Source organism: Rhinoraja longicauda, chromosome 23 (assembly GCF_053455715.1).
Source record: "Rhinoraja longicauda isolate Sanriku21f chromosome 23, sRhiLon1.1, whole genome shotgun sequence".
Classification (NCBI taxonomy): Eukaryota; Metazoa; Chordata; class Chondrichthyes; order Rajiformes; family Arhynchobatidae; genus Rhinoraja; species Rhinoraja longicauda.
The window spans coordinates 16,056,923-16,080,844 of record NC_135975.1 but is presented as its reverse complement, the minus strand read 5'-3'; the positions used below and the strand labels follow the sequence as shown (position 1 = coordinate 16,080,844).

At 42.4% G+C, this 23,922-nt stretch overlaps 1 protein-coding gene across 1 annotated transcript in view; it reads left to right on the top strand.

Moving 5' to 3' along the window:
- Positions 1–7,236: 7,236 nt before the first annotated feature.
- LOC144605095 (hepatocyte growth factor-like) overlaps positions 7,237–23,922 on the top strand; it is a 36,612-nt gene continuing 19,926 nt past the window's right edge. The window contains exons 1-8 of the mRNA XM_078420147.1: positions 7,237–7,340; positions 13,304–13,460; positions 17,417–17,529; positions 18,474–18,588; positions 20,728–20,870; positions 21,773–21,893; positions 22,551–22,669; positions 23,414–23,579. Of these exons, the coding sequence (XP_078276273.1) occupies positions 7,289–7,340; positions 13,304–13,460; positions 17,417–17,529; positions 18,474–18,588; positions 20,728–20,870; positions 21,773–21,893; positions 22,551–22,669; positions 23,414–23,579 (986 nt within the window). The 5' untranslated portion in view covers positions 7,237–7,288. The remainder of the gene's footprint in view (positions 7,341–13,303; positions 13,461–17,416; positions 17,530–18,473; positions 18,589–20,727; positions 20,871–21,772; positions 21,894–22,550; positions 22,670–23,413; positions 23,580–23,922) is intronic.

Below are 23,922 nucleotides of genomic sequence, written 5' to 3'. Positions count from 1 at the left end.
ATAAAATTCAGGAAGTCATGTTGCATCTTTATAGGACTTTGGGCAGGCTACATTTTAGGTCATAAGCGATAGGAGTAGAATTAGGCCATTGTTGATTTCAACAGGTTTTCCCGGGGTAGTTCCGAGCTGAGCTGTGGCCCACGGGTCCATTTACCTTGCCTTGCCAACATGTTGGGGCGGGTTGTGGGCTGGGCAGCGGCGGGGCTGATCCCGGGAAAGCCGCTGGCAGCGCTCGCAGTGGCCTGACCCCCACCCCAGAGATGGTCAGAACAAGCCCCACAGGCAAAGCGTGGACAGATTTGCAAATAGTGTTTTTTTTTAAACTAGCCATCTGTCTGAAGGTTTATGTTAACAACGCACCCGTTACCCGAGGTTCTCCCATTGAATCTAGTGGGGTGTACTCTTGTGGATTCCCATTGAATCTAGTGGGGTGTACTCTTGTGGATTCCCATTGAATCTAGTGGGGTGTACTCTTGTGGATTCCCATTGAATCTAGTGGGGTGTACTCTTGTGGATTCCCATTGAATCTAGTGGGGTGTACTCTTGTGGATTCCCATTGAATCTAGTGGGGTGTACTCTTGTGGTGGGATTCGCCATGGCTGGATATTTAGCGCCAGGTCCACAGTCCCTGTTGAACCCCATTTGGAGTGTCTTTTCCCCACTCTTCTCCCCCCTCCCCCCTCCTGGCCATCCATTCCCCTGGCTTCACAATTCACGTCCCTTCATTCCATATCTGACACCCCTTGGTTTCCTTTTCAGCTCTCGCCTTTGTTCATCCATCTACCAATCCACCCCCTCACCTGCATTGACCTAAAACGTACAAGGGCTTTCTCTCCTGGTACCCCCCACCCCACACTCTCCCCCTTACTGCAGTCAGTCTACAGAAGGGTCCCGGCCTCTCCATGTCCTCCAGAACCTGTGCTATGTTTTCCTTTTTTTTGGCATGACACCAAAGCTTTGTGCTTTTTTCTTTGTCCATGTGGAGCCCAGCTCACCTTCTGCCCGGCCGCGGCTCACTCACACTCACGGGCGAAGACCTCCCGAGGTTGGAGCCAAACATTGGGGCAGCGATCGTGAAGGAATACAGCTGCCCCTCCGTTAGACCGGGGTATCAGAGGCTGAACACTGATACTGATTCAGGAAATCCCTTCAAATGAACCGTGCACTCGGGGGACCGAATTTAAACCTCCGCGGCATATATCTATTTGACAATTGGTGCTGTCTTTTCCCCCAATGATAATAAATGTGGCCTGCCATGCAATGGTCTATTTTTTCCTTTTTTTGGCATGACACCAATCTTTAGCCATGAAGTTAGTGCTCAAATGTACCCGCACCAAGCCAATGACGCTCACCGCTGGTTCTGCCTCAGTTCCATTGCTGAAACCCCTCTTCAGATGGTTTCACTTCCTTCTGAACTAATTGTGTTACATGTGCTTATTAAACGCACCACGCAGAGCCTAACAGACAAAAAAAAACAAAGTACATTTTGAAGATAAGATATGGACATCGTTTACACCCTTTTTCTCGTTTGGAGCCGATTCCAAATACATGTTGTACATACGATCCATTATATAATAGTCTATGGTCATTACGAAAAGAGGTTAATACTTAGTACTTAGTAAAATGGACAAGGGAGAACCAGTGGATGTAGTGTAACTGGACTTTCAGAAAGCCTTTGATAAGGTCCCACACAGGAGATTAGTTGGCAAAATTAAAGGACATGGTATTGGGGGTAGGGTATTGACATGTATAGAAAATTGGTTGGCAGACAGGAAACAAAGAGTAGGGATTAACGGGTTCCTTTCAGATTGGCAGGCAGTGACTGGTGGTTTGCCGCAAGGGCTCGGTGCTGGGACCACAAGAAGTCAGAAGGAAAAGCAACGCTCCTCAATTAAATGTAATCTGGTGTTGCTGACTCAAGGTCTTCCGTTTTGAGAAATGATGTTGGACATTGGAAGCAGACACTTGCAGCACAACGTGTGGAATGATGGAGGTGAGAATTTAGCTTTTGTCCTATTGCTGATTACATGGTTCATTGACCATTGTATCACCATTCAATAGTGATACTGACCCTGAAGCTTACACCCTGAAGCTTAGCTGAGGTATTAGGTATATTAATATATATTAGGTATATATTAGGTATAGCACCTGGAGTACTGTGTGCAGTTTTGGTCTCCAAATTTGAGGAAGGATATTCTTGCTATTGAGGGCGTGCAGCGTAGGTTCACTAGGTTAATTCCCGGAATGGCGGGACTGTCGTATGTTGAAAGGCTGGAGCAATTAGGCTTGTATATACTGGAATTTAGGATGAGGGGGGATCTTATTGAAACATATAAGATAATTAGGGGATTGGACACATTAGAGGCAGGAAACATGTTCCCAATGTTGGGGGAGTCCAGAACAAGGGGCCACAGTTTAAGAATAAGGGGTCGAAGGGCTGAATGGCCTACTCCTGCACCTATGTCTATTGTCTATTGTATTTCCAAAATGTTTATGCATGCTTTTTTAACATTTCGGGTTAATACCCAATATCTAAATATGGTGAGTGAAAATTTATATTGTCTGAAAATAACTGAATATGTTGGCATTTGGCACACCAGAAGGCATTCTTTTGGAGATGTGGTGATATTGGATTAGACATGCTCCCCTGCTTTGCTGGTAAGTGACTTACAATTAACTTGCATGTAAGACTGAGCAAAAACTGGTGGCTGCCAATAATCTTGTCTACAATTGGAGGTGAAGTAATGCAGTGTTCATTTCAATTCATCATTTAACCATTTAGAAGGCATTTGGACAGGTACATGGATAGGAAAGGTTTAGAGGGCTATGGGACAAATGCAGGCAGGTGGGAATAGTGTATATGGGGCATCTTGGTCATCATGGGCAAGTTGGGCTGAAGGGTCTGTTTTTGTGCTGTATGAATCTTTGACTTTTATTAGATACTAGACCAAGTGGATCCGTTGGGCCCAAACCTCTCCTGCATTGGTGCAGCACCCTCTTCTCTCCCGCTCTCTCCTCCACCCTCCCCCCCTTGCCCTCTCCACTTCATCCCCCTCAACCCCCCTTATCCTCCCTCTCCCCTCCCTCCCTCGCCCCCCCTCGTTCCCTCCCCTTCTCCCCCTTCCCCTCTACCCCCCCCTCCCCTCCTCCCTCCCCCTCCCCCCCAGAAGATACATTTAAACTTTAAAATATAAATAACTTTAAAAATATAACACCGATTTCAATGAAACTTCTTCCATTAGCACCAAAGAGACCACAGCAAGTAAGGTGGGTCTAAAATTGGCACACTATCGTGTACTGTTTTGACTGTAATTCAGGAACAAACAAACAAACAAGAGTTTTAGTAGATAGATAATTATGATTAAAAGGCAGAACACCATCCAAGGACCACATTCTAATGACACGTTTTAAAATGATTATTTTCATTTCTAGTTTAAAGTCTTACAAAGGGAGAGCTGGTGTGATTGAAACATTCAATAATAGACCACTTGATGGAACGGTTTACGGGAATCCAAAGTCCCTTCCATGAGACTGTATGAATCACAACTTGCCTTAAAACAGTGTCACAATAAAATGACACTCTCTGTTTAAAGCAGGAAACACATTCATTGTGATAGTGTCTCACAATTATCCATTTAATGGAGATAAACATCCAGCAAGTTTGACCCAGAGCGAAGTTGTCACATGTGTCAAGTAGGTGAACATCATCCAGAATGAAGCAATAGATAACAGGAAGAGATATCAAAGAACTGGCAATAAATTTACAGACAAGCCTAGCTTCAAGCAGTATGAATCCTCTGACGTGCATTCTATGTGAGAATTCAGCACAAACTACATTTAATGTATTTGACAGATTGATTAGTGAGGAGATGACGAAATCTTACTGGATCCAAAAGTCATAGCCATCTGGAACTCGCCATCTAAATGAGTGATAGAAGCAGAAATCCTCAACCCATTTAGAAAGCATCTGGATATGCCGAAGAAACATGTAAACTCCAAAAGGCCACAGATCAGGCTCTGAGATGTGCGAATAGCCTAAGAGCATTACCTTTCCATTGATCGTATGAACCAAATGACCTATTTTGTGACACAACCTTGTATTCTATGCATCATTCAGCTAAGCTGGTGAAAAAGTGCAGATTTATTTCAAATGGATTTTCACTGGTGGGATCTGAGCAAAGTATTGGAAAAAAAAATCAGTCTTGCAAATATATTTGTAGTACGTCACAATTTTACATGACAGGGCCATGGCCTTTTATCCTCCTTTCCCTCTCCTGCGCTATTTCCAGTTACCACAGAATCTTCATAGTGTAGAAACACTTAATGGGCAGCGACAAACATTTCCCCCTAACTGAGAGGTTATTTAGTTTAACATGATGGATAAGAGTTAGAAGAGATGTGCAGAGGTGTTTTTTTCTGGAAAGGACATAAAGTGCTGGTGTAACTTCAGCAGTATCCCTGGAGAACATGGATAGGTGACCGAGTTTGAAGAAGGGACTCCGCCTGAAATGTCACCTATTCCTTTTCTCCAGATATGCTGCCTGACCCGCTGAATTACTCCAGCTTTTTGTGCCTATCGATAGGTGACTTTCCGGGTTGAGACCCTTCTTCAGTGATTGGAGGGGGGAGGGAGGAGAGAAGTAGGCTAGAAAAGGGGTGAGGCAGGACAAGGTACGGCAGGTAATAGGTCAAAATAGGCAAGGGTGAGTTTGATAGGCAGATGGTTGGAATAAAGGCCGGAGATAAGAAAGGAAGGAGGGTGTGAGACAGGTTTGAAGAGTTGAGGATTGTAAACCCAGAAGGAGGAAATTGGCAGAAAGGGGAGTGGAGGGGATTTTTTGTTTGGATTTAGAGATATAGCGCGGAAACAGGCCCTTCGGCCCACCGAGTCCGCGCCGCCCAGCGATCCCCGCACACTAACACTATCCTACACACACTAGGGACAATTTTTACATTTACCCAGTCAATTAACCTACATACCTGTACGTCTTTGGAGTGTGGGAGGAAACCGAAGATCTCGGAGAAAACCCATGCAGGCAGGGCCGTTTTTACAGCATTATGGGCCCCCGGGCAAAGCAGTGTACTGGGGCCCCTACCGTTACTCTCCCCCACCCCCTTTCCCTACCAGCCCCCCCCCTGTCGTGCCGGCGAAAAGCACTTACCGAAAAGCACTTAGCGATGGACTTAGGGTGCTACATTGTTGCGAAAAGCACTTACAGATCGCTGTGATAAGCACTTAGGGATGGAAAATGTTGCGAAAAAAGCACTTATTGAACCTACATTTTTAAAGTAATATTTATTTATTGCAAGTCACTTAACATACACAGATCAGCATGGGGCCCCTATGCTCGTGGGCCCCCGGGCAAGTGCCCATCAGGCCCATGCGTTAAGACGGCCCTGCATGCAGGTCACGGGGAGAATGTACAAACTCCGTACAAACAGCGCCCGTAGTCAGGATCGAACGTGAGTCTCCGGCGCTGCATTCGCTGTAAGGCAGCAACTCTACCGCTGCGCCACCGTGTCATCGGGAGAAATAGGTGGTAGTCCAGGTGGGGCACCTTGGTGATGATTTTCTCGGTTCCTGCTTTTTGAAATGCACAGACAGAGGATATAATGGAGGTAGATAACATCATAACATTTCAAGATCTTTCTGTGAGAGAATTTGAATCACCAAGACATGGAAGGCTAAGACCAAGTCCTGATAAACAGGATTAGTATGGATGGATACTTGATGGATGGCATGGACACGGTGGGCCAAGGGCCTGTTTCTGTGCGGTATGATTTTACGCATCCTATTAACAATTTCATAGGTTATGAATCCTTAACTCCAGGATCATATATTGGGAACTTTTGTGTGAACTTTAAAGAATAATCGCACTAGGAAGATCCTACTGTAACTGGAAATAGCTGATAGGTGGAGAGTGGAAGACAGGCCATGTACCTGCTAGGAATGTATTGAGATGGTGCAAGATTGTGGTAGACTACAAATATATCTGGCTCGCCTCAACGGAGCTGCAGGTCTAAAAGACATACGACAGAAGAAGAAGTTACATCTAAGTCTGATTCTCGATTAAGGCAGGGGGGGGGGGGGGGGGGGGTTACATGGTGAAAAGTGGCATTGGTTCCTGATTCCCCACATATCTGTAGTCTCAGAGCCCCAAGAATTATTGGTCTGCTCCTGTCAGTAAGGCTGCAAGAAGTACTAGAAGCACAACCCTGGGAGCAGATGACATGGATGTACATTGAGTGTACATTGAGATGATATGGAAGTACAGCTGCTTTCCTGTAATAAATTGCCCAGAAACAGGTTTATCATTTTAGATCAATAGCAACGCAAGATATTAGTAAGATGAAGGAATTTATTTTTCATGTAATCGTTACACGTTTACGTATCTTGCCAGAGGTGCACACAAGACTGGCAAAGTTTACAGCAAGTTGCAAACTCGCCAATGGGGTGATTTGAGGAGCAAGCAGATGCACATTTCTCTTGATCGCAGTCCAACATTTCACTGCATTTATCAACTGTCCCGTTATAGACTGCCAGAATTATTATATCATACTCTGTACTCAAGCGTAATGTTTAAAAGTCAGAGAACCAGTTAAACAGTACCTACACCTTTTATAGACATCGAACGTTTTATCACATATATATATACATATATATTCTCTTTATACCCTTCCATATCTCCAGTTTTCCTGACTCTCAATCTGAAGAAGGGTCTCAACCCGAAACGTCACCCATTCCTTCTCTCCAGAGATGTTGCCTGTCCCCCAGAGTTATTCCAACATTTTGTGTCTAACTTCGAATGTTCCAGTTGCTCGAAATAGTATAAACTAAATTCGGTCTGAACAATTGGCCGGCCAGGCAATATCTTCACCGCGGCGGATTATGTAACCCGTTATCTAACGCGGCTAGTCTAGTGTTATCGCCAGTTGACTGGAGATGCAATGTATTGCGAGATATTAGCAACAAGACCGTGGTGAGGGAATTGCATTTGCACGTTTAAATCACCCCCAGAGACTGCCAGGAATCACGCGGGACCCCAAACATCTTATGTTGGGATCCTCTTTCTATAATTGTGTTGACCAAAATATTCCAGATCAGCGGAACCACTTCGGGACTGGTGGAGATCGGTCAGGGGCGGGGATGTAGCGGGATTGGTTGGCCTGAGAGCACATTTTACGGGAATAAAACGCATTTTCCCGGTTATGTTTCCAAAACATTGCAAGGGGGAATAAAACCCCAGGCGCAGCGACGGGACGCTCTGCAGGGTCGCTGACAGTCACCATGCTGGGGGCAACGAGAATCCTCCTCTTAGTCTGCACTTTCATCCTGTCAGGTTTGGTGTTTCCTACTTTGTGTGTGTGTGTGTGTGTGTGTGTGTATGTGTGTGTGTATGTGTATGTGTATGTGTGTGTGTGTGTATGTGTGTGTGTGTGTGTGTGTGTGTGTGTAGCGGAGTGAAAGTTGCCGTGACCAGGGACTCTCACTGGCAGAGTCGAGTGGATCCTATCTCGATACCTGGTGAATGTGCAATGTGGGTAGGTAGGTGGGTCGCGAATGAATATTCCCGGAGGAGTCAAACTCCGAGAGTGACTAGAACTGTGACAACGTGCTGCCAATAACCTTAATGACGTTGTTTTGTTGAACGCGAACTTTTGGGCGACAAACAGTGGCTGTCCCTCGGACTTGGAATGGGTCCTGGGCTAGTAAACCTCCCCGCCAGATCGCCCCACGCTAGGCTGTGTGTTGGAAATGCCCACAGGCGCCTTCTCCTTAAAGCGAATTGAGAGCCTCCAGTCCTTTGGGACAATCCTGCAGAAAATGTTACCCACCAGCCCCACCGCCTCTCTCGCTGGACATTTGGTTTCACTTTAAGTCATTGGTTCATTGATGCAGGTTTAACCTTGGGCCATGCGGAGTTAGGTGTTGTTACCTGTTGAAAGGGACTGCAGATGCTGGTTGACAAAAGAAGGAAAAGGGTCTCGACCCGAAACGTCACCCATTCCTTCTCTCCTGAGATGCTGCCTGACCTGCTGAGTTACTCCAGTATTTTGTGAATAAATACATTCCATTTGTACCAGCATCTGCAGTTATTTTCTTACACAGAGTGCTGGAGTAACTCAGCGGGCTAGGTCGTACCTCAAGGGAATAACACGTGTAGGGAGGAATTTCAGATGCTGGTTTACACCGAAGAAAGACACAACATTCTGGAGTAACTCAGCGGGGCAGGCAGCATCTCTGGAGAGAAGGAATGGCTGTCGTTTCAGGGGTTTTTTTCGGTCTGAAGAAGGGTCTCGACCCGAAACGTCACCCATTCCTTCTCTCTAGAGACGCTGCCTGTCCCGCCGAGTTACTCAGGAGAACATGGACTGGTGACTTTTCGGGTCTGAAGAACGACCCCGACCCGAAACGTCACCCATCGATGTTCTCCTGGGATGCTGCCTGACCCACTGAGTTACTCCAGCACTTTATGTCTTCTGTTGTTATCTGTTCGTGGAGTCGGAGAGTTAGGAATAATTCACTATTTGCTCCGTTTGAGACGCCAGCTTAATAGTCAGTGTGTTCTGTGCGCTCCTGACCCGAATATCTTAGTATAAGCACGAAGGTGTTCAGGAAGATGGAGATGCTGTCTTCGGGAGTTACCACAAACCTAGGAGAGAGGGAGGGGGGGGGGGGGGGGGGCTGGGTCAGAAGACGGGATGAAGCCCTCCACCCTTTGTTAATGTTACAATTGTCCATAACTCAATATTCTCTCTATCAGGGGGTGGGCTAATGGGACAGCCGTGCGTTCCTCTCCTGTCTTTGAGATCTTAATCCTAAAGTAAATACAGAGGGAAGAAAATAACACTGACCCATTTTCCTGGTTAGATTCTGGCATTAATGAATGTAGTAAATGTAATTAACTTAGCGACAGCGACAGGTCTGACTGACAGGAGCGAATACAATTGAATTAAGTTATGACTGACCTAGTGAAGGAACATTTTTTTTCAGGTGAAACCCCTGGGCCATTTGTCTACGCAGCGATAATTATTTAACTCTGCAGAGACTTTATTTTGGGTGGTCGCTGATGTCGGAAGGGTCTCGACCCGAAACGTTCAAGTCTGAAGAAGGGTCTCGACCTGAAACGTCACCCATTCCTTCTCTCCTGAGATGCTGCCTGACCCGCTGAGTTACTCCAGCTTTTTGTGATACCTTCGATTATTCATTTGCATAACTGAATAAAAATAGTTGATTTCATTAGCGTTGCCACTAACTTTCACCCTGCCCTCTAATTCTGCTGAAATATCTCTGACATCTCTCCCCCTCTCCATCACAGGGGATAGACTAACGACTGAAGTCTGTTATAAACCAACTGACCCCCACAGCTACCTGGACTGCACCTCTTCCCACCCTGCCCCTCACAAATATATCATCCCCTACTTTCAGTTTCACCATCTCTACTGCATCTGCCCCCAAGATAAGGTTCCACTTAAAAACAAAGTAAATGTGCAGATTTACAAATCTTCAGTATATGTGGATTCTTTCTATTCTTGTAGATGGATCCCTCACCCATGTCTAAGATAGACACAAAAAGCTGGAGTAACTCAGCGGGACAGGCAGCATCTCCGGAGAGAAGGAATGGGTGACGTTTTGGGTCGAGACCCTTCACCCATGTCTTCTCTGTGTCCCTCAGTTCTGCTCTTGCTCCCTCTCTCCCCAGACAGAACAAGAATAGAGTTTCACCCCATCAGGCTCTGCATCCAACACATCATCCTCTGACGTTTCTGCCACCTTCACTCCATCCCACTGACTGCCGCATCCTCCCATTTTCACCCATTTCCAATTTCTGTAGAGGCCAGCCCCTCCATAACCCCTTGGTTCCCTCATCCCTTCCCACACAAACCACCCCCTCCCCAGATACATGCCAATGCAACTACAGGAGATGCAACACCTGTCCCTATACCCTCTCCCTCGCATCTATCCAGGGACTCCAGCATCCCTTCCAGATGAGACAGAGGTTCACATGCACCTTCTTTAACTTCATCTACTGCATGTGGTGCTCTCGATGTAGGCTCCTTTACATTGGCAAGGCCAAGGATAGACTAGGTGAATATTTCGGCGAGCACTTGTGCTCGGTCCACCAAGGCCTATTGGATCTCTTAATTGCTAACCATTTTTACATATTGACCCTCCCCATTTTCATATTGACCATTCTTCCCTGGGCCACCTCCATTTCAGAGCACCTCATGTTCCACGAGTAGCTTACAACCCAATGGTATGAACATTGAATCCTCAAGTGATGCACACCCATTCTTCCCACTCTCCTGCCTTTCCCATTCCCTCATCTGCTTGCACCTATATCCTTTCCTCTGGCTTCACTCTTTTCTCCTGATTTTGCATTATTTTATCTTCTTTCTATCTCTGACCTTTGTCCACCCATCTGCCATTTAACCCTGTGCCCCCCCCCTCACCTGTATCCACTTATCACTTGCCTGGGTTTGTCTAAATTAGTCTGAAGAAAGGTCCTGATCCGAAATGTCACCTATCCTTGTCTTACTGAGTTGCTGCCTGACCCATTGAGTCACTCCAGAACTTTGTGTCTTTAAAAATAATAAAAAACCTAAGCACAAAGTTTGTCATTGGCAACACTTGGGAAATAACCTACACGTCTCCTTCAATTCCACAAGTTTGATTGTAGCTTAACATGATTCCGGCTAATGATTGCAGTGTAGAAATAAGAGTGATGCTTTGTAGTCATAGCACGGGGTGCACAAATAGATTGCAGTTTGGTTCGGAGGCTTGGAGTGTGCAAGAAAAATTGCCTTTTATATCCAGCACAGGGAATGACGCTGTGACTGTTTATTTAACTTTCAGTGAGAGGTCTGAGTCCATCCACAAACTCTTTACTATGTTGAAGTGCAATTGTCCCAGAAATATCTGCAATGCTCAGTTTACAGCAAACGGTCAGTTTAGAAATGCGGCTTGGGCTGCTGTTCCTCACTCCTAATCTTGATGCTCTCGGCAACCTGAGACCCAGTGTGTGAATGGAGATTGGCCATGAGTGAAGGCGAACCACACATCCCCGATTAGAAGTGTAAACACAGATAGAAGGAAGAGAGGCAGAACCTTTGGTAGAAGCAGGATTGGTGTGTTAATGTTTCCTACAGAGGGAATATTTTCATTTCACTTTCTTTGTTTGCACATGTTCAATTTTGTTTTAATTTGAATAACGACAGCACATCAACGCGGTATTTGCAATGTTTAGAAATAACTTAATGATGACTGCAGGGACCATAATTGTAAACGAACACTGCGGGTAATTATAGGATGTTAATTTGATTGTGTATTCTGCTGAAACTAACAGTGATATGCCAAGGTCATTACTGACTAGTAGGTGGGTCGGAGTAGATGCACTGGATTCCTCCGGGTAAATCGCCCAACGATGCGTTGTGAAATCTCTGATGCGCAGGAACCGTATCAGAACATCAGTGTGTTTTTGTGCATGTCAGTGAAGGGTCATTACGATCAATGTGGGTGGATTTCTAGAATCAGATCTAAATTTGCATTGTGAAAAGTTCTGAATGAACTGGTTTCCTTGAGCCCTATTGATGTGATGTTGGATTCGGCTGGATCGGTTCATTCATGATCCAGTGAATCAGTGGCAGAGTCGCCACTTTTGCATTATTACAGAATTGTTGTTGAATAGAATAGCGCATCTGACAACTAAAGAACTGTCAATTGGGGACTGGTGTCCGCTGAAGCCTGAGACAGGATTGTTCCCAGTGTAATTCCCAAGGGAAACTCCGACGAAGCAGGGGTAATTGTGTAAACTCTGGGTGCACCAAGGGGTGCTCCGTTTAAATAAATGATGTGCAGTGGGAATTTCAACAGGAATAGAGAGTTAATACGGATTTTGAAAATAATTTGAGGTTACTACTGGGATTAAATCTGGGATTAAAATACATGATTAATGTGATTATTTGGAGGTACCAAGGAAACATAATAAAAAGATCTTTATCAAAATGGAAAGAATGGAATTCCATTTGGAGCCACTCTTATATAGTTAATTTTTACCTTGATGTGGAAATGCACAAGACTTGTCCAAAGTCTAAACTTGCTAAATTGTGGGGAACATGACAAGTTATGCTGACAGATCGTAGACATGGGCAGCTAAATGGGAATTGTATTTCAAGGTCAAATGCAAGAGTTAAGGTAGATCATGAGAAGGAAAGAGAAGATTTATGGATTAGAGGGCCACTGACATGCAAATGAAAATGGCAATAAAGGATATAAGGCTACAATTCAAGGGTGGCACTTTATATCATGTGAATAGTGTCGAAGTCGTGACCTGTAATAAGACTTAAGGACTCAAATCATTAACCATCAACATTAGGTTTATTTTACTTGCGCAAGGGGAGTAGTGTCTCAGTCAAAGGCTGTGTGTGATCATATCTCCAAAGTTAAGTCGGACAGTAGGACATTCAGAAACACCAAAAAGATGATGTATAATGGTAATGACGGTGAGTATGTGAAATGGCAAATACTAGCTGCAGTCTTCTAAACTCCACATGGAGTGCAGTTCAAAAGTAGGGGAGATGGCTATATTAAATAACAGATACTACCTGGCGGCTTTGTTTAATGTGTTAATGAATTGTACCCCTCGACACCTTGTGGGACTTCCATAATAGTGCGTACAGATAAGACCTGCACTTTGTAAAGAGTGTCTGGAGTGTACAAACATGATTGTCCTCTGTAAATGGTACAAGGGAAATAAAACCTATTTCAATTTTCTGCAAGAATATTAGCAGGGGCTGATACATTGGGCAGAATTTTAAGCACCCATATTAACGTTGGATAACGATTCAATACAGATGACTAGAGATGACCATTTGGAATTGAAAAGGAAGATGTGAGAAGTTGAGGCTTTCTTTTCAAGTTGATAAATATAAAGGGTGCCCTCGACTATAATTATCAAAGTTTAACTAGAGATAGTCAATGTAAGGATTGAGCTCCACAAGCATAGGACCCATATCCAGTAATCAGGAACTGGAAAGATTTACAGATTTTGATGGGCTGATTGGTCTGTTACTGTGCTTGTTTATTTGATAAGTAGTTCAGCTTTATTTTGACCTCTATTTTATCCATTAAATGTCTTAATTAAAGTTGATGAAATTTTGATATAAATTTTAATAGAAACAATACAAAAGAATTCAACACTGTCCTGTGTTTGCAAAGCACGTGGTCAATTAATGAATGGTTTAATGGGTAGAAACTTTTGTTCAATCTGTTAAATATTTATTGTTTCCCCATTCTTTTTAGTGGATGTGATCATGGCGAGAAAAAATGCCCTTCATGATTTTTTGAAAACATCTGGATTTATATTAATCAAGAAATCCCTACCGCAGAAGTCTAAACAGATGAACTCCATTGAACAATGTGCAAAGCGGTGTGTAAAACACAAAGGGTTTGTTTGCAGGTAAATGAACATTGAATGCTACGGTTCAAATATAATGCCAGCACTGAACATGAGATCATGGGAGTACTGGTGCCCCTGCCTCATACCTGCTGGACCCCACTTCAGATCGTCAATCTGTGACACCTCCTTGCCTGGGGCTCCGACTGCTGAATGCATACATGGTTGTTTAGTAGTATCTAGGGAGGTTTGTAGTAGTGAAATAGCCAATATATTCAGAGGTGGCAATACTTTGGAGTGAAGAGCAATCTGAGGGACAAGTAAATTGGCAAAGTGATTTGAAAGGTTAGTCAGTTTAAGAAAACATTGGATAAGAGTCAAGAGTGTTTTATTGTCACATGTCCCAGATAGAACAATGAGATTCCACTTGCAGCAGCACAACAGAATATGTGAACATAGTACACTGTAAACAATATAATAAACAAGAGAAAAAAATCAGTGTGTATATATACACACATTCTAACATATTTACATATCACATATATAATATATATAGAATATTATATATACACATACAAACTCAATGGTGGATGATGGATTGGCAGCCCATTTTATAAAGTGATCTATGTTTTGCTACAGTTCTAATTCAGATGAATTAATATGTGGGAATAGCAAAGAGATTAGTGTGCTCTAATCAAGAGTACAAATATATATTGGGAGAGACACAAACAAAGAAAGCATGACTTATTAAATATTTTCTTGAATATTAGCTTCTGTAATATTTTTTCTAGGGTAGGGAATATTGGAAAAGGTATTTTTGAAGTAATTTGAAGTGGACTTCTATTGTACAACATTAGAGTTAAAAAAATTGAGACCAAGTTCAACATCCCTGGTGCATCAAAGATAGACATAAAAAGCTGGAGTAACTCAGCGGGTCAGACAGCATCTCTGGAGAAAAGGCATAGGTGACACTTCGGGTCGAGATCCTTCTTACTCTCCCCTCTGGAAAACCCGAAACACTTGCACACAAGTTGCACAGATTTCTATTTTTCCTCCAGAATCCCTCTCTCAAATGAAAGATCATGATCATCTGCAGGATAAATCCTCACAAATCCTCATCCAAGATCTTCCAGTCTCTTGTACTGAATGGCACATGGGAGAGAGAGAGCACATTTATTCTTATTGCCACTGGGTCAGCTAATCTCAGTTTAAAGGTCTTTTGATCACAAAATAAATGAAGACCGAGGACCTTTCAGGAACTCCTCATCCTTGACACTCTGAGGTTATGTTGCTTTGATTCTAATATTCTGCACCAGTGGCAATTTAGCACGAGGAGCATGTGGAATTTATGCAGAGATTTGTTTGTATAAAGGGTTCACTTTAAACAAGCTGGAGTTCTACAATAGCAATACAAACAGAAAATGCTGGAAACACTCAGCTGGTCAGCTAGCATCGGTGGAGTGAGAAACAAAGCTAATGCTTCAGATTGGAAACTCATGATCAGAACACGGATGCTATGCAAATAGCAGATGAGCCGCTATTTGTCAGAATTGTCTTAGGGAAAAGTTTCCATTTGGGACGCAATCCAAGATAGTGCGCCACCGCACAAACCTGTTGTTCCACATGCACAGTTACCCTGGTGAACCAATTACTTCAGCAGGTTCCTGTCTAACACTTCCTATTTTTACACATCAATCCCTGAGCCAGTATCTTCGCAGATTTTCTGATGCAGGCATCACTGGCAATGATTGCCCATTCTTAATGGCCTTGAGAAGATGGTGGTGAACCCCTTCTCAAACTGATGTGGTCTTTCCTAATTTGGTGTCCCCACAGTGCCCATGGCTAGGGTGGTCCAGAATTTAGATTCAGTAATGTGGAAGGAAAGATGATGTGCTTCTTAATCAAAAGAGTTTGCCACTTGGAGGCGAACCTGGAGGTTAGAGTATTCCCATGCTCCTACTGCCCTTGGCCTTCTTTGTAGCCGAGGTTGTAAGTTTGGGAGCCAACACTGGAGAATACACAGATTTGCATTTCTCTGTTTTCAAGAGAGAGTTAGATTTAGCTCAGAGGGCTAAAGGAATATCAAGGGATATGGGGAAAAAGCGGGTACTGATTTTAGATGATCAGCCAAGATCATATTGAATGGTGGTGCTGGCTCAAAGGGCCAAATGGCCTACTCCTGCACCTATTTTTTAATGTTTCTATGTTTCTAACTTCATTATGTGCTCATGATGGAGGGAATGAATGGGTAGATCGGATTGGGTTACTTTGTTTTAGATGGTGATGATCTTCTTAATGGAGCTGAACTCATTGGGGAAGTGCAGTGAATTCCTTCAAGCTCTTGAATTATGCCTCGTAGATAGTGAAATGTTTTTTTTCAAATATCAAGAGGTTAGCCACTCATTACATAATACCCTGCGAATTGTGAATGGAATTGAACATTGTGCAATCATCAACAACCATCCTACATTCTGACCTTAGGAATGAAAGTAGGTCATTGATGAAGTATGTGAAGTTAGTTGGGCCTGGAATGGTCTGGAACTATTCTGAAGCCCTCTGTCCCTTTAAAATGCCTTTCTTCGAATATGTTACTATCTTCATGGTGTCCAACCCCTCCCTCTCTGCTTCTTGGTAAGAGAGAGACCAATACTCCAAATAAAACATGTTGCTGTGTTCCATGTAGTGTAGTTTACCATGGCTCCCCCCTCCTGCTTTCTAGTAGAGGATGACTGCAGTAGTGACAAATCCACGCCTTGCACCACAATGGAAAATGTCATCGGCCTCACTGCCAACTTCCATCCATTTTTTGCCCGGCCCACCTCTGGTTTATCCCTTGCCTTCTGCGCCTCAATTTCAACCAATACATCCCCTAAGCCCACAGACTCCCATAAATACCATTATCTCAAGAACCAGAGGACATAGGTTTAACGTGAAGGGCTAAAGATTTAATAGGAACCTGAGGGGTAACTTTTTTTACAGGAAGAGTGGTGGGCATATGGAAGAGCTGCCAGAGGAGGTGGTTGAGGCAGGTACTTACACAACATTTAAAAACATTTGGTCAGGTAAATGAACAGAACAGGTTTAGGGCTAAAAGCTGGATGGTGGGATTAGTGTAGATGGTGCATGTTGATCAGCATGTGCAAGTTGGTCCGAAGGGTCTGCTATGTATGGCTCTATGACTCTAACTCAATTTCTCATACCTCCCCTGAAAGGACTCGGTTTCATTCTCCCACTTCATGGCATTTGTTCTGTCGGGGCTCCCTGTGATGTAGTGCTTCCTAAATCGTCTCTTTGTCTCAGTAGACAAGGCCTTAGTCTATGTCCATTCCATTTGGCACATTTCACACCCTCCTCACTTCTTTCTCGCACATAGATTTTCCATCTCCTCACGTTTTATCCCAGCTACCTGTGCGCACAAAGGTTCTTCCTTCTCCAGACTAATGCAATTTACCAAACATAGTTCAATATTACATTTAAAAAATAGAGATTTATTTGCAAGTTATTTTGCTATGAAGTGCTTGGTTTCTTCACAAATTTGAAAAAAATGAATTTCAATGGGTTTTAATTAGTATTTCAATTAGTGTTGTTGGGTTGAAGAGAATCAAATTTATTGTTAAAGTCTCTCTAAATTCGGTAAATGAGCACGATTTACAATAAGTTGCAATGATGATTAATTCAATTTAATAAGTTTTATGGGCCTCGCCTGCATTTAGTGCAATGGTTTTAAATAAACACAGAAAATCATGGAACCAGGAGTTGAGCTGAATGTAATTTGTACTAGAAATTGTGCATTCTTTTGCACCAAATTAATGGGGGGTTTTCAATGATTTGCGCAAATGAAACCCACACAGCTAAGCAAGAATGCTGACCCAGTATGTTCATAAGGGTATCATTAATAATCTGTGGTCCTGCAACTGATTAGGGGAATTCCATCATTATTTGCAGCAAATATCGGAGCTGCAGGAATTGGTTTATTTATTGTCGTGTGATGTGTCTAAATGAAGTGCTTTAACTTCCAGGTCGTTTTATTATGCTAAGAGCGAGAAGCGATGCTATTTGCTATCATTTAATAGCAAAACCAAGGGAGTAAAAGGAAAGCAATTTGCAGGACGTGATCTTTATGAGAGAAAAGGTAATCTCAATGAAAATCAATGCAGTGCTTAATTCGTTTTGGGAAACATAGACTTGTCGGCTCATTGTTATTTGAGAGGTGGCCAAACCATATGTATAACTCAAGCATAACTTCCCTACATTGGTTTTCAATCCCCCTCACAGTAAACAACAACTTTCTGAAGGAGATGATTTGGCTCATTGGGTCCATGCCAGTTCATAGCAGAGCAATCCCATCGGGCTCATTTCTGCTTCGTATCTCCCATTAACCATTAACCTGGCCAAGGGGTAAATCACAATGGCCAGTTAACCTACCAGCTTTGGAGGAGTGAGTTATCTGGAGCACTCAGTAGAAACCAGAGAGGACGTGCAAACTCCACACAAATAGCCCCCAAAGTCATGCTGAAACCTTGGTCCTTACAACAGGGAGACATTCCTAAGCACAAGCTCGACTTGGCTATTTAACATTCCTGCTTAATTCATTTCTCCTTCTCTCATTTGTTACTTTCCTGAATTCACTTTCAGCTCTAATGTTGATTCTGTTAACACCTCTTTTTAAAAAATATGGAAACGTAATTCTGTTTTTTTGAATATCTGTTCATTAAATATTGCCAGATCCACTCGAATATTTGCTTTCTCATTGCACTTGGCTGATCTTGCCACTTAATTTGCCAGTTCACTTTTGTTTGTTGTACTTTTATACCCAGACAATCCCCTTGTTAAAGTTTTAAAAGAAAGTTGACCATAATATAAAGTGAGAGGATGTTTTTTGTGATTTTTGAAATTCTTCGTGTACATTGGGAGTCAGATGGAAATAGAAGGGGAATACTAGCTCAGTCCTCATCTTATCATTTTAATGTGCATGAAAAAATTCATCATCTAATAAAAATGCTTATCCATATTGCTTCAGATAAAATGTATTAATTGATACTTGTTTCGTGTGAACACAATTTTATGTTTTGGCAGATTACATTAGAGAATGCATTATCGGGAAAGGGAACAACTACCAGGGTACAAAGTCAGTAACGGAAAGTGGCCAGACGTGTCAATACTGGAATTCCACAATCCCACATGATCATAGGTAATTTAAAGAGCTTATTTCCCCAGTGACAACCACTCCAAAGGAGTTATATCACCCGTGTGACGTTCATCTATCACTATGCTGAGTGAAGGCTGAAGTACTTAGGAACTATTTGATTGTTTCATAATATATAGATTTTTAAACCTCAAGTTGGGATCATTTAAGTACTAGCTCATAACATTGTCTCCCTTTCCCCTTTTCTTTCAAATATTATGCCCAAAACCTTGCATGTAGGATACTAATTGTGTTGACCTCATGGTGATTAAACAGGCTCGCGTTGTTGGAATAGAAAATTGTCAAACAAGAGAACGATGACAAATAATTGGGTGGATAGAAAGGTAACAAACTACCATCAAGTTTATTTTGGTTTAGTTTAGTTTTGAGATACACCGTGGAAACAGGCCCTTTGGCCCATCGAGTCCATGTGTGACCAGTGATCACCCGTTGTTTCAGGATGGGAACCTATTTCAGACTGAAGACCCTTCTTCCTTCTGAAGTAGGGTCCCAACCCAAAATGGCAGCTGTTTGACTCACTGAATTACTCCAGCACTTTGTATTAAAAAAACAACTTTTGAAAAACGTTGTGAAAAATATACACAAAAGCGTACATTGAAAAACAGTTAAAAAAAATTAGGTTCTGTTGATAAATCTTCCAAGAAGAGAAGCATACTTTTCATAAGTCCATTAACAAAAATTTCAGTTCTTCCTTACACATGATATCTGCTCACACACAGACTAGGCAGTGTCCAGAGAGGTAATTCGAGCTAAACCTTTGATTCTTCCAATATACTTTTTATCACTCATGAAAGAATGCTCTCATTCTTCTAAGATTAGTAACTTGCAGATGTTCTGATATTTATCATGACTGTTCTTAAGGAAATGGAGAGGACGTACATAAGCTTTTATTTTACTCACAAAACTATTTTGTGAACTGATTACTACTTATTGTAAAATGCAAAGAACCGATCTTTGAAATTTTAAGGGTGTTTTCAGAATGTCCATGTAACAAACTTTTTTATCCATGAAAATAAAGATCATTTGTAACTAAACTTTTACTATTCTTTTCATACTTTAAAAAGATCCTATGGGATATTTTTGTGAACAATGACCAGTGGAATACTGCACAATTCTTGGGTTCACTCCTTTCTGTGCAAATGTATTTATTTCATGATATAGAAGTATGCATTTGCAGGTTTTCATTGGAAATTATTGGTGTAGTATTGTTGGCATTGATATTTTTTTCCGATATTAAATTTAACCCTGGAATCAGAACTTGGTCCTTTAGACCCTAGCACTCTCTTACAAAAACATACTGTTGCAGGAATTCAGCAGGTCAGGCGGCATCTGGAGAGATGGGATGGTTAATATTTTAGGTTGAGACTCTGCATCTACTTTGCCCATGTTTAGAAAAATAGTCACAAGGAATTTTTTTGTTATTCTAATTTGTCGTCTCCCACACATATCCCCACCCTAGCGACTCGGTAGCACATGGATGCCGTGGTTAATGCTGTGAAGATATTAATTGTTAACATAATCTTAAAGATGATTTCCCCCAAAAATGAAAATTCCCTGCTGGATACGTTGCAATTCTGAATGACAACAAATGCAGCAAATATAAAGCATGCCGTGAGGACCAGTGTTTTGAGCTTTCTGGCAAATGTTCTTTGTGAAATGTTTTGTATTCTTATTAACCGCATTAGGTTAATGAAATATCCATGCTGGATAGCTCATTTTTCATCAAACATTGGTGTCACTTTCTGTTGTGGGCATACTGTGTGATCAAATGCAGAGAAAAGCACAGCAATGAAACTTGGGTGGCACGTCCTTTATTTTGCATCGGCATCCTTGAATAAAGTTGTTAATTATGATTTGATCAACCTTTTTTTGTGCTGTTAATTCAACTCGTGGAACCAAAGTGAGATATTTCATTCTTATAGCTAGACGGCATTTTGTCACACCAGAGTGAACTGCATTAAAAGTAAATTCCCGGAGGAAGAAGGAAAGGGAGATTGATAAAGTCCAGATGCTGCTTAATTTATCTGATGACACACTATGAAACCCAATATATTTTATAATTTTGTGACTGGGTATGGGCTGCATGTATCCTTGACTTGAACCAAATTTTGTTTGTTTAACAAGGTTTTTGCCTTCAAATAACCGGAATAAGGACCTGCAGGAAAACTATTGCAGGAATCCAGCTGATGATGAAGGAGGTCCATGGTGTTTTACAATGGATCCAAAGATACGGCTGGAAAGCTGTGCAATTCCACAATGTTCTGAAGGTAACGTGCTCTCTTTTGAGCTGTGCAGAAATCTATTCTGTAAATGTCTAAATATGGTGCACAGAAATAGATCAGGAAAGTTAAGTGCCTGTTTTTAGAACAAGCATCTCTTATAATTTTATAATTTTTAAATTTTATAATTATAACTTCTCCACATCAGCGAGACCAAGCGCAGGCTCGGCGATCGTTTCGCTGAACACCTCCGCTCAGTCCGTCTCAACCAACCTGATCTCCCGGTGGCTCGGCACTTCAACTCCCCCTCCCATTCCCAATCTGACCTTTCTGGCCTGGGCCTCCTCCATTGTCAGAGTGAGGCCCAGCCCAAATTGGAAGAACAGCACCTCATATTTCGCTTGGGCAGTTTCCACCCCAGTGGTTTGAACATTGACTTCTCCCACTTCAGGTAGTCTCTGCTTCCCCTCTCTATCCCCTCCCCCTTCCCAGTTCTCCGACTAGTCTCCCTGTCTCCGACTACATCCTATCTTGTCCCGCCCCCTCCCCAGACATCAGTCTGAAGAAGGGTCTCGACCCGAAATATCACCCATTCCTTCTCTCCTGAGATGCTGCCTGACCCGCTGAGTTACTCCAGCATTTTGTGTCTACCTTCTTATAATTTTAGATTTGGTTGGATGATTTGAATCAGTGATGTGAGGAAATCCCCTTGCTCTTAAATATTCAATCCTGTTCATCCTTTTCCTACACTTCATAAGCTCATAAGTTCTAGGAGCAGAATTTGGCCATTTAGCCCATCGGGTCTACTCCAGCATTCAACTATGTTTAATCTATCTTTCCCTTTCAACCCCATTTTCCTGCCTTCCCCTGACACCATTACTAATCACTTTTGACTTAAAGAAATTTAGATCCGAGCTTCTTTTTAAAAGTTGTCCTCTTCTAATATCCAGTTGAATGCATGACGTGTAACGGGGAAGATTACAGAGGCCCCATGGACCACACGATGTCTGGAAAGGAATGTCAAAGATGGGACCTGCAGAAGCCACATAAACATAGATTCCATCCTGAACGGTGAGACACCACTGAGAAATGCAAGGACACTTGTTTAGATTACTTTGCAATCTTTCATCAACCAAAATGCTTTACTTGACACGAGTAAGTTGATCATTGAGCTAGCCGTTGCGAGATACTCGATGCTGCCTTGGCAAAAATGCACAGCCCTTTCAAATTAGCAAATAAATAAATGCATCAATATATTTCAACTTATACTGAATGCAAGCAGTCTTTTGGATAGAGCTCTACAGCTTCTGTTCCAAGCGTAAGACTGGTAAGAAAAGGTCCCTTAATTTAACGTAATCACAAGGCTGAAATGAAAATCTGGCTTAAGGTGTCCTTGAAGGTAGCTAATAGGTGGGAAATAGATCATCGGACTGACGTAGTGACAAGTTTATACATTTACACTCATTCCATGCCAATGGAATAATGGAGCCTTGCTGAATGTGCTTACCCTTTGTATAGGCTGCCTGAAATGATAGTGTTACATTAACACTTTTCCTAGAAACATTGGACAGAATTGGCATGACATTTTGTCATGTTTGAAAATCTCGGTTGGTTTTGTACAACACTCCCCTCTTCTTGAGCTGCATGCCAATATGCTTTATTACATTGAGACTGTATTAAGCTTCATTCTGAAATGAGCCATTGCAGCTGTTATGGTTTAATATGCAGATTTTCCGATAAAGGGCTTGATGACAATTATTGCCGAAATCCAAATGGCCGTACCAAGCCATGGTGCTACACACTTGACCCTGACACACCGTGGGAATACTGTGCAATTAAGGAATGTGGTGAGTAAACATTTTTTTCTTTTATTACATGAAATAAGTTGTTTTCCACATGCCTACTGCCAATTTCTGTTGAATTTCACAGTCGTTGCTGGTGACTTCTAAAGTATATAAAAGCAGTCAATCCTACAAGGCATGATTCACATTTTCCTCAATGCACAAAGACATTGCTGCAAAAAAAAACTTGGTGATCAGAAGAAAATCTCTTGCATTGGATTGTTAAAAATGAATCGCAAAAGTAATGTTGTTTTCAGTGATGTATAGTCTGACTAATAAGCGTTATTTACAAAATCACCCTTCCCTTAGCGCTGTTCATGCACTACACATTGATGACTCAGAAACTTGCCTTTGGAGTTCAGCTAATTGTTTGAACCACAGTTTCTCCAGGGACTTTCTCCAAAGTAGGAGGCGTCTACAAAACTTGTCTTTTGTTCTGTGCATTTCATCAATCTCTAAGTTTAAGCAATAAATTGTCTTGCGATATGCATTTAATAGGATGCGTATTAATTTCTGAAAGAAGCAGTGATAGATGCACTTTAGCGTCTTGAAAATGGGCCTGGCCGCCTTGGAACAAGATGGGCTGGGTGTTTGTTTCATTGAAACCGACTACCTGGATGGGAATATGTTCAGTGCTAATCGCCAAAGGCAATAATACCTTGACATTACATTTGTGAGCTTGTTAGTAACCTCCAAGTGACAAAAACAACTCAATTCTGAAAAGGGACATTTTCTTTTAACATGTTCCAGTCCATAATTGTGATCACGATGTGGAGACAACCACCAAATGTTTCAAGGAGCTCGGGGAGAGCTACAGAGGGACAGTGAACACCACCCCTTCGGGAATCCCCTGCCAGCGGTGGGATTCGCAGTCTCCTCACCGTCACAGCTTCGTTCCCGAGGACTATAAATGCAAGTGAGTAATTAAGGCTTCAGCTGAGGTTATAAACCTTGCGTATGGTTCTTCCTTTCATTTTTATGAGTTTCTAATCTTTTCCAGATGGTGTGGCTGCTTTTCCCACACAATATATTTTAAAAGATCACATTACTTTTTTTTTTTTAAATGCTTCATGCAACATCAGGCTATTCAGCCCAACAGGACTGCCTCAGTATTTATACTCCCCAAATATAAATACTTTGTTCTCCCATTCCTCATTGTCGACGGAGTCTGCTGGAGACTAGTCGTATCCTACAGGTGTCAGTGTTGGCACTGCTACTTGTCACGTTTTTTGTGAATGATCTGGATGAGGGAATTGATG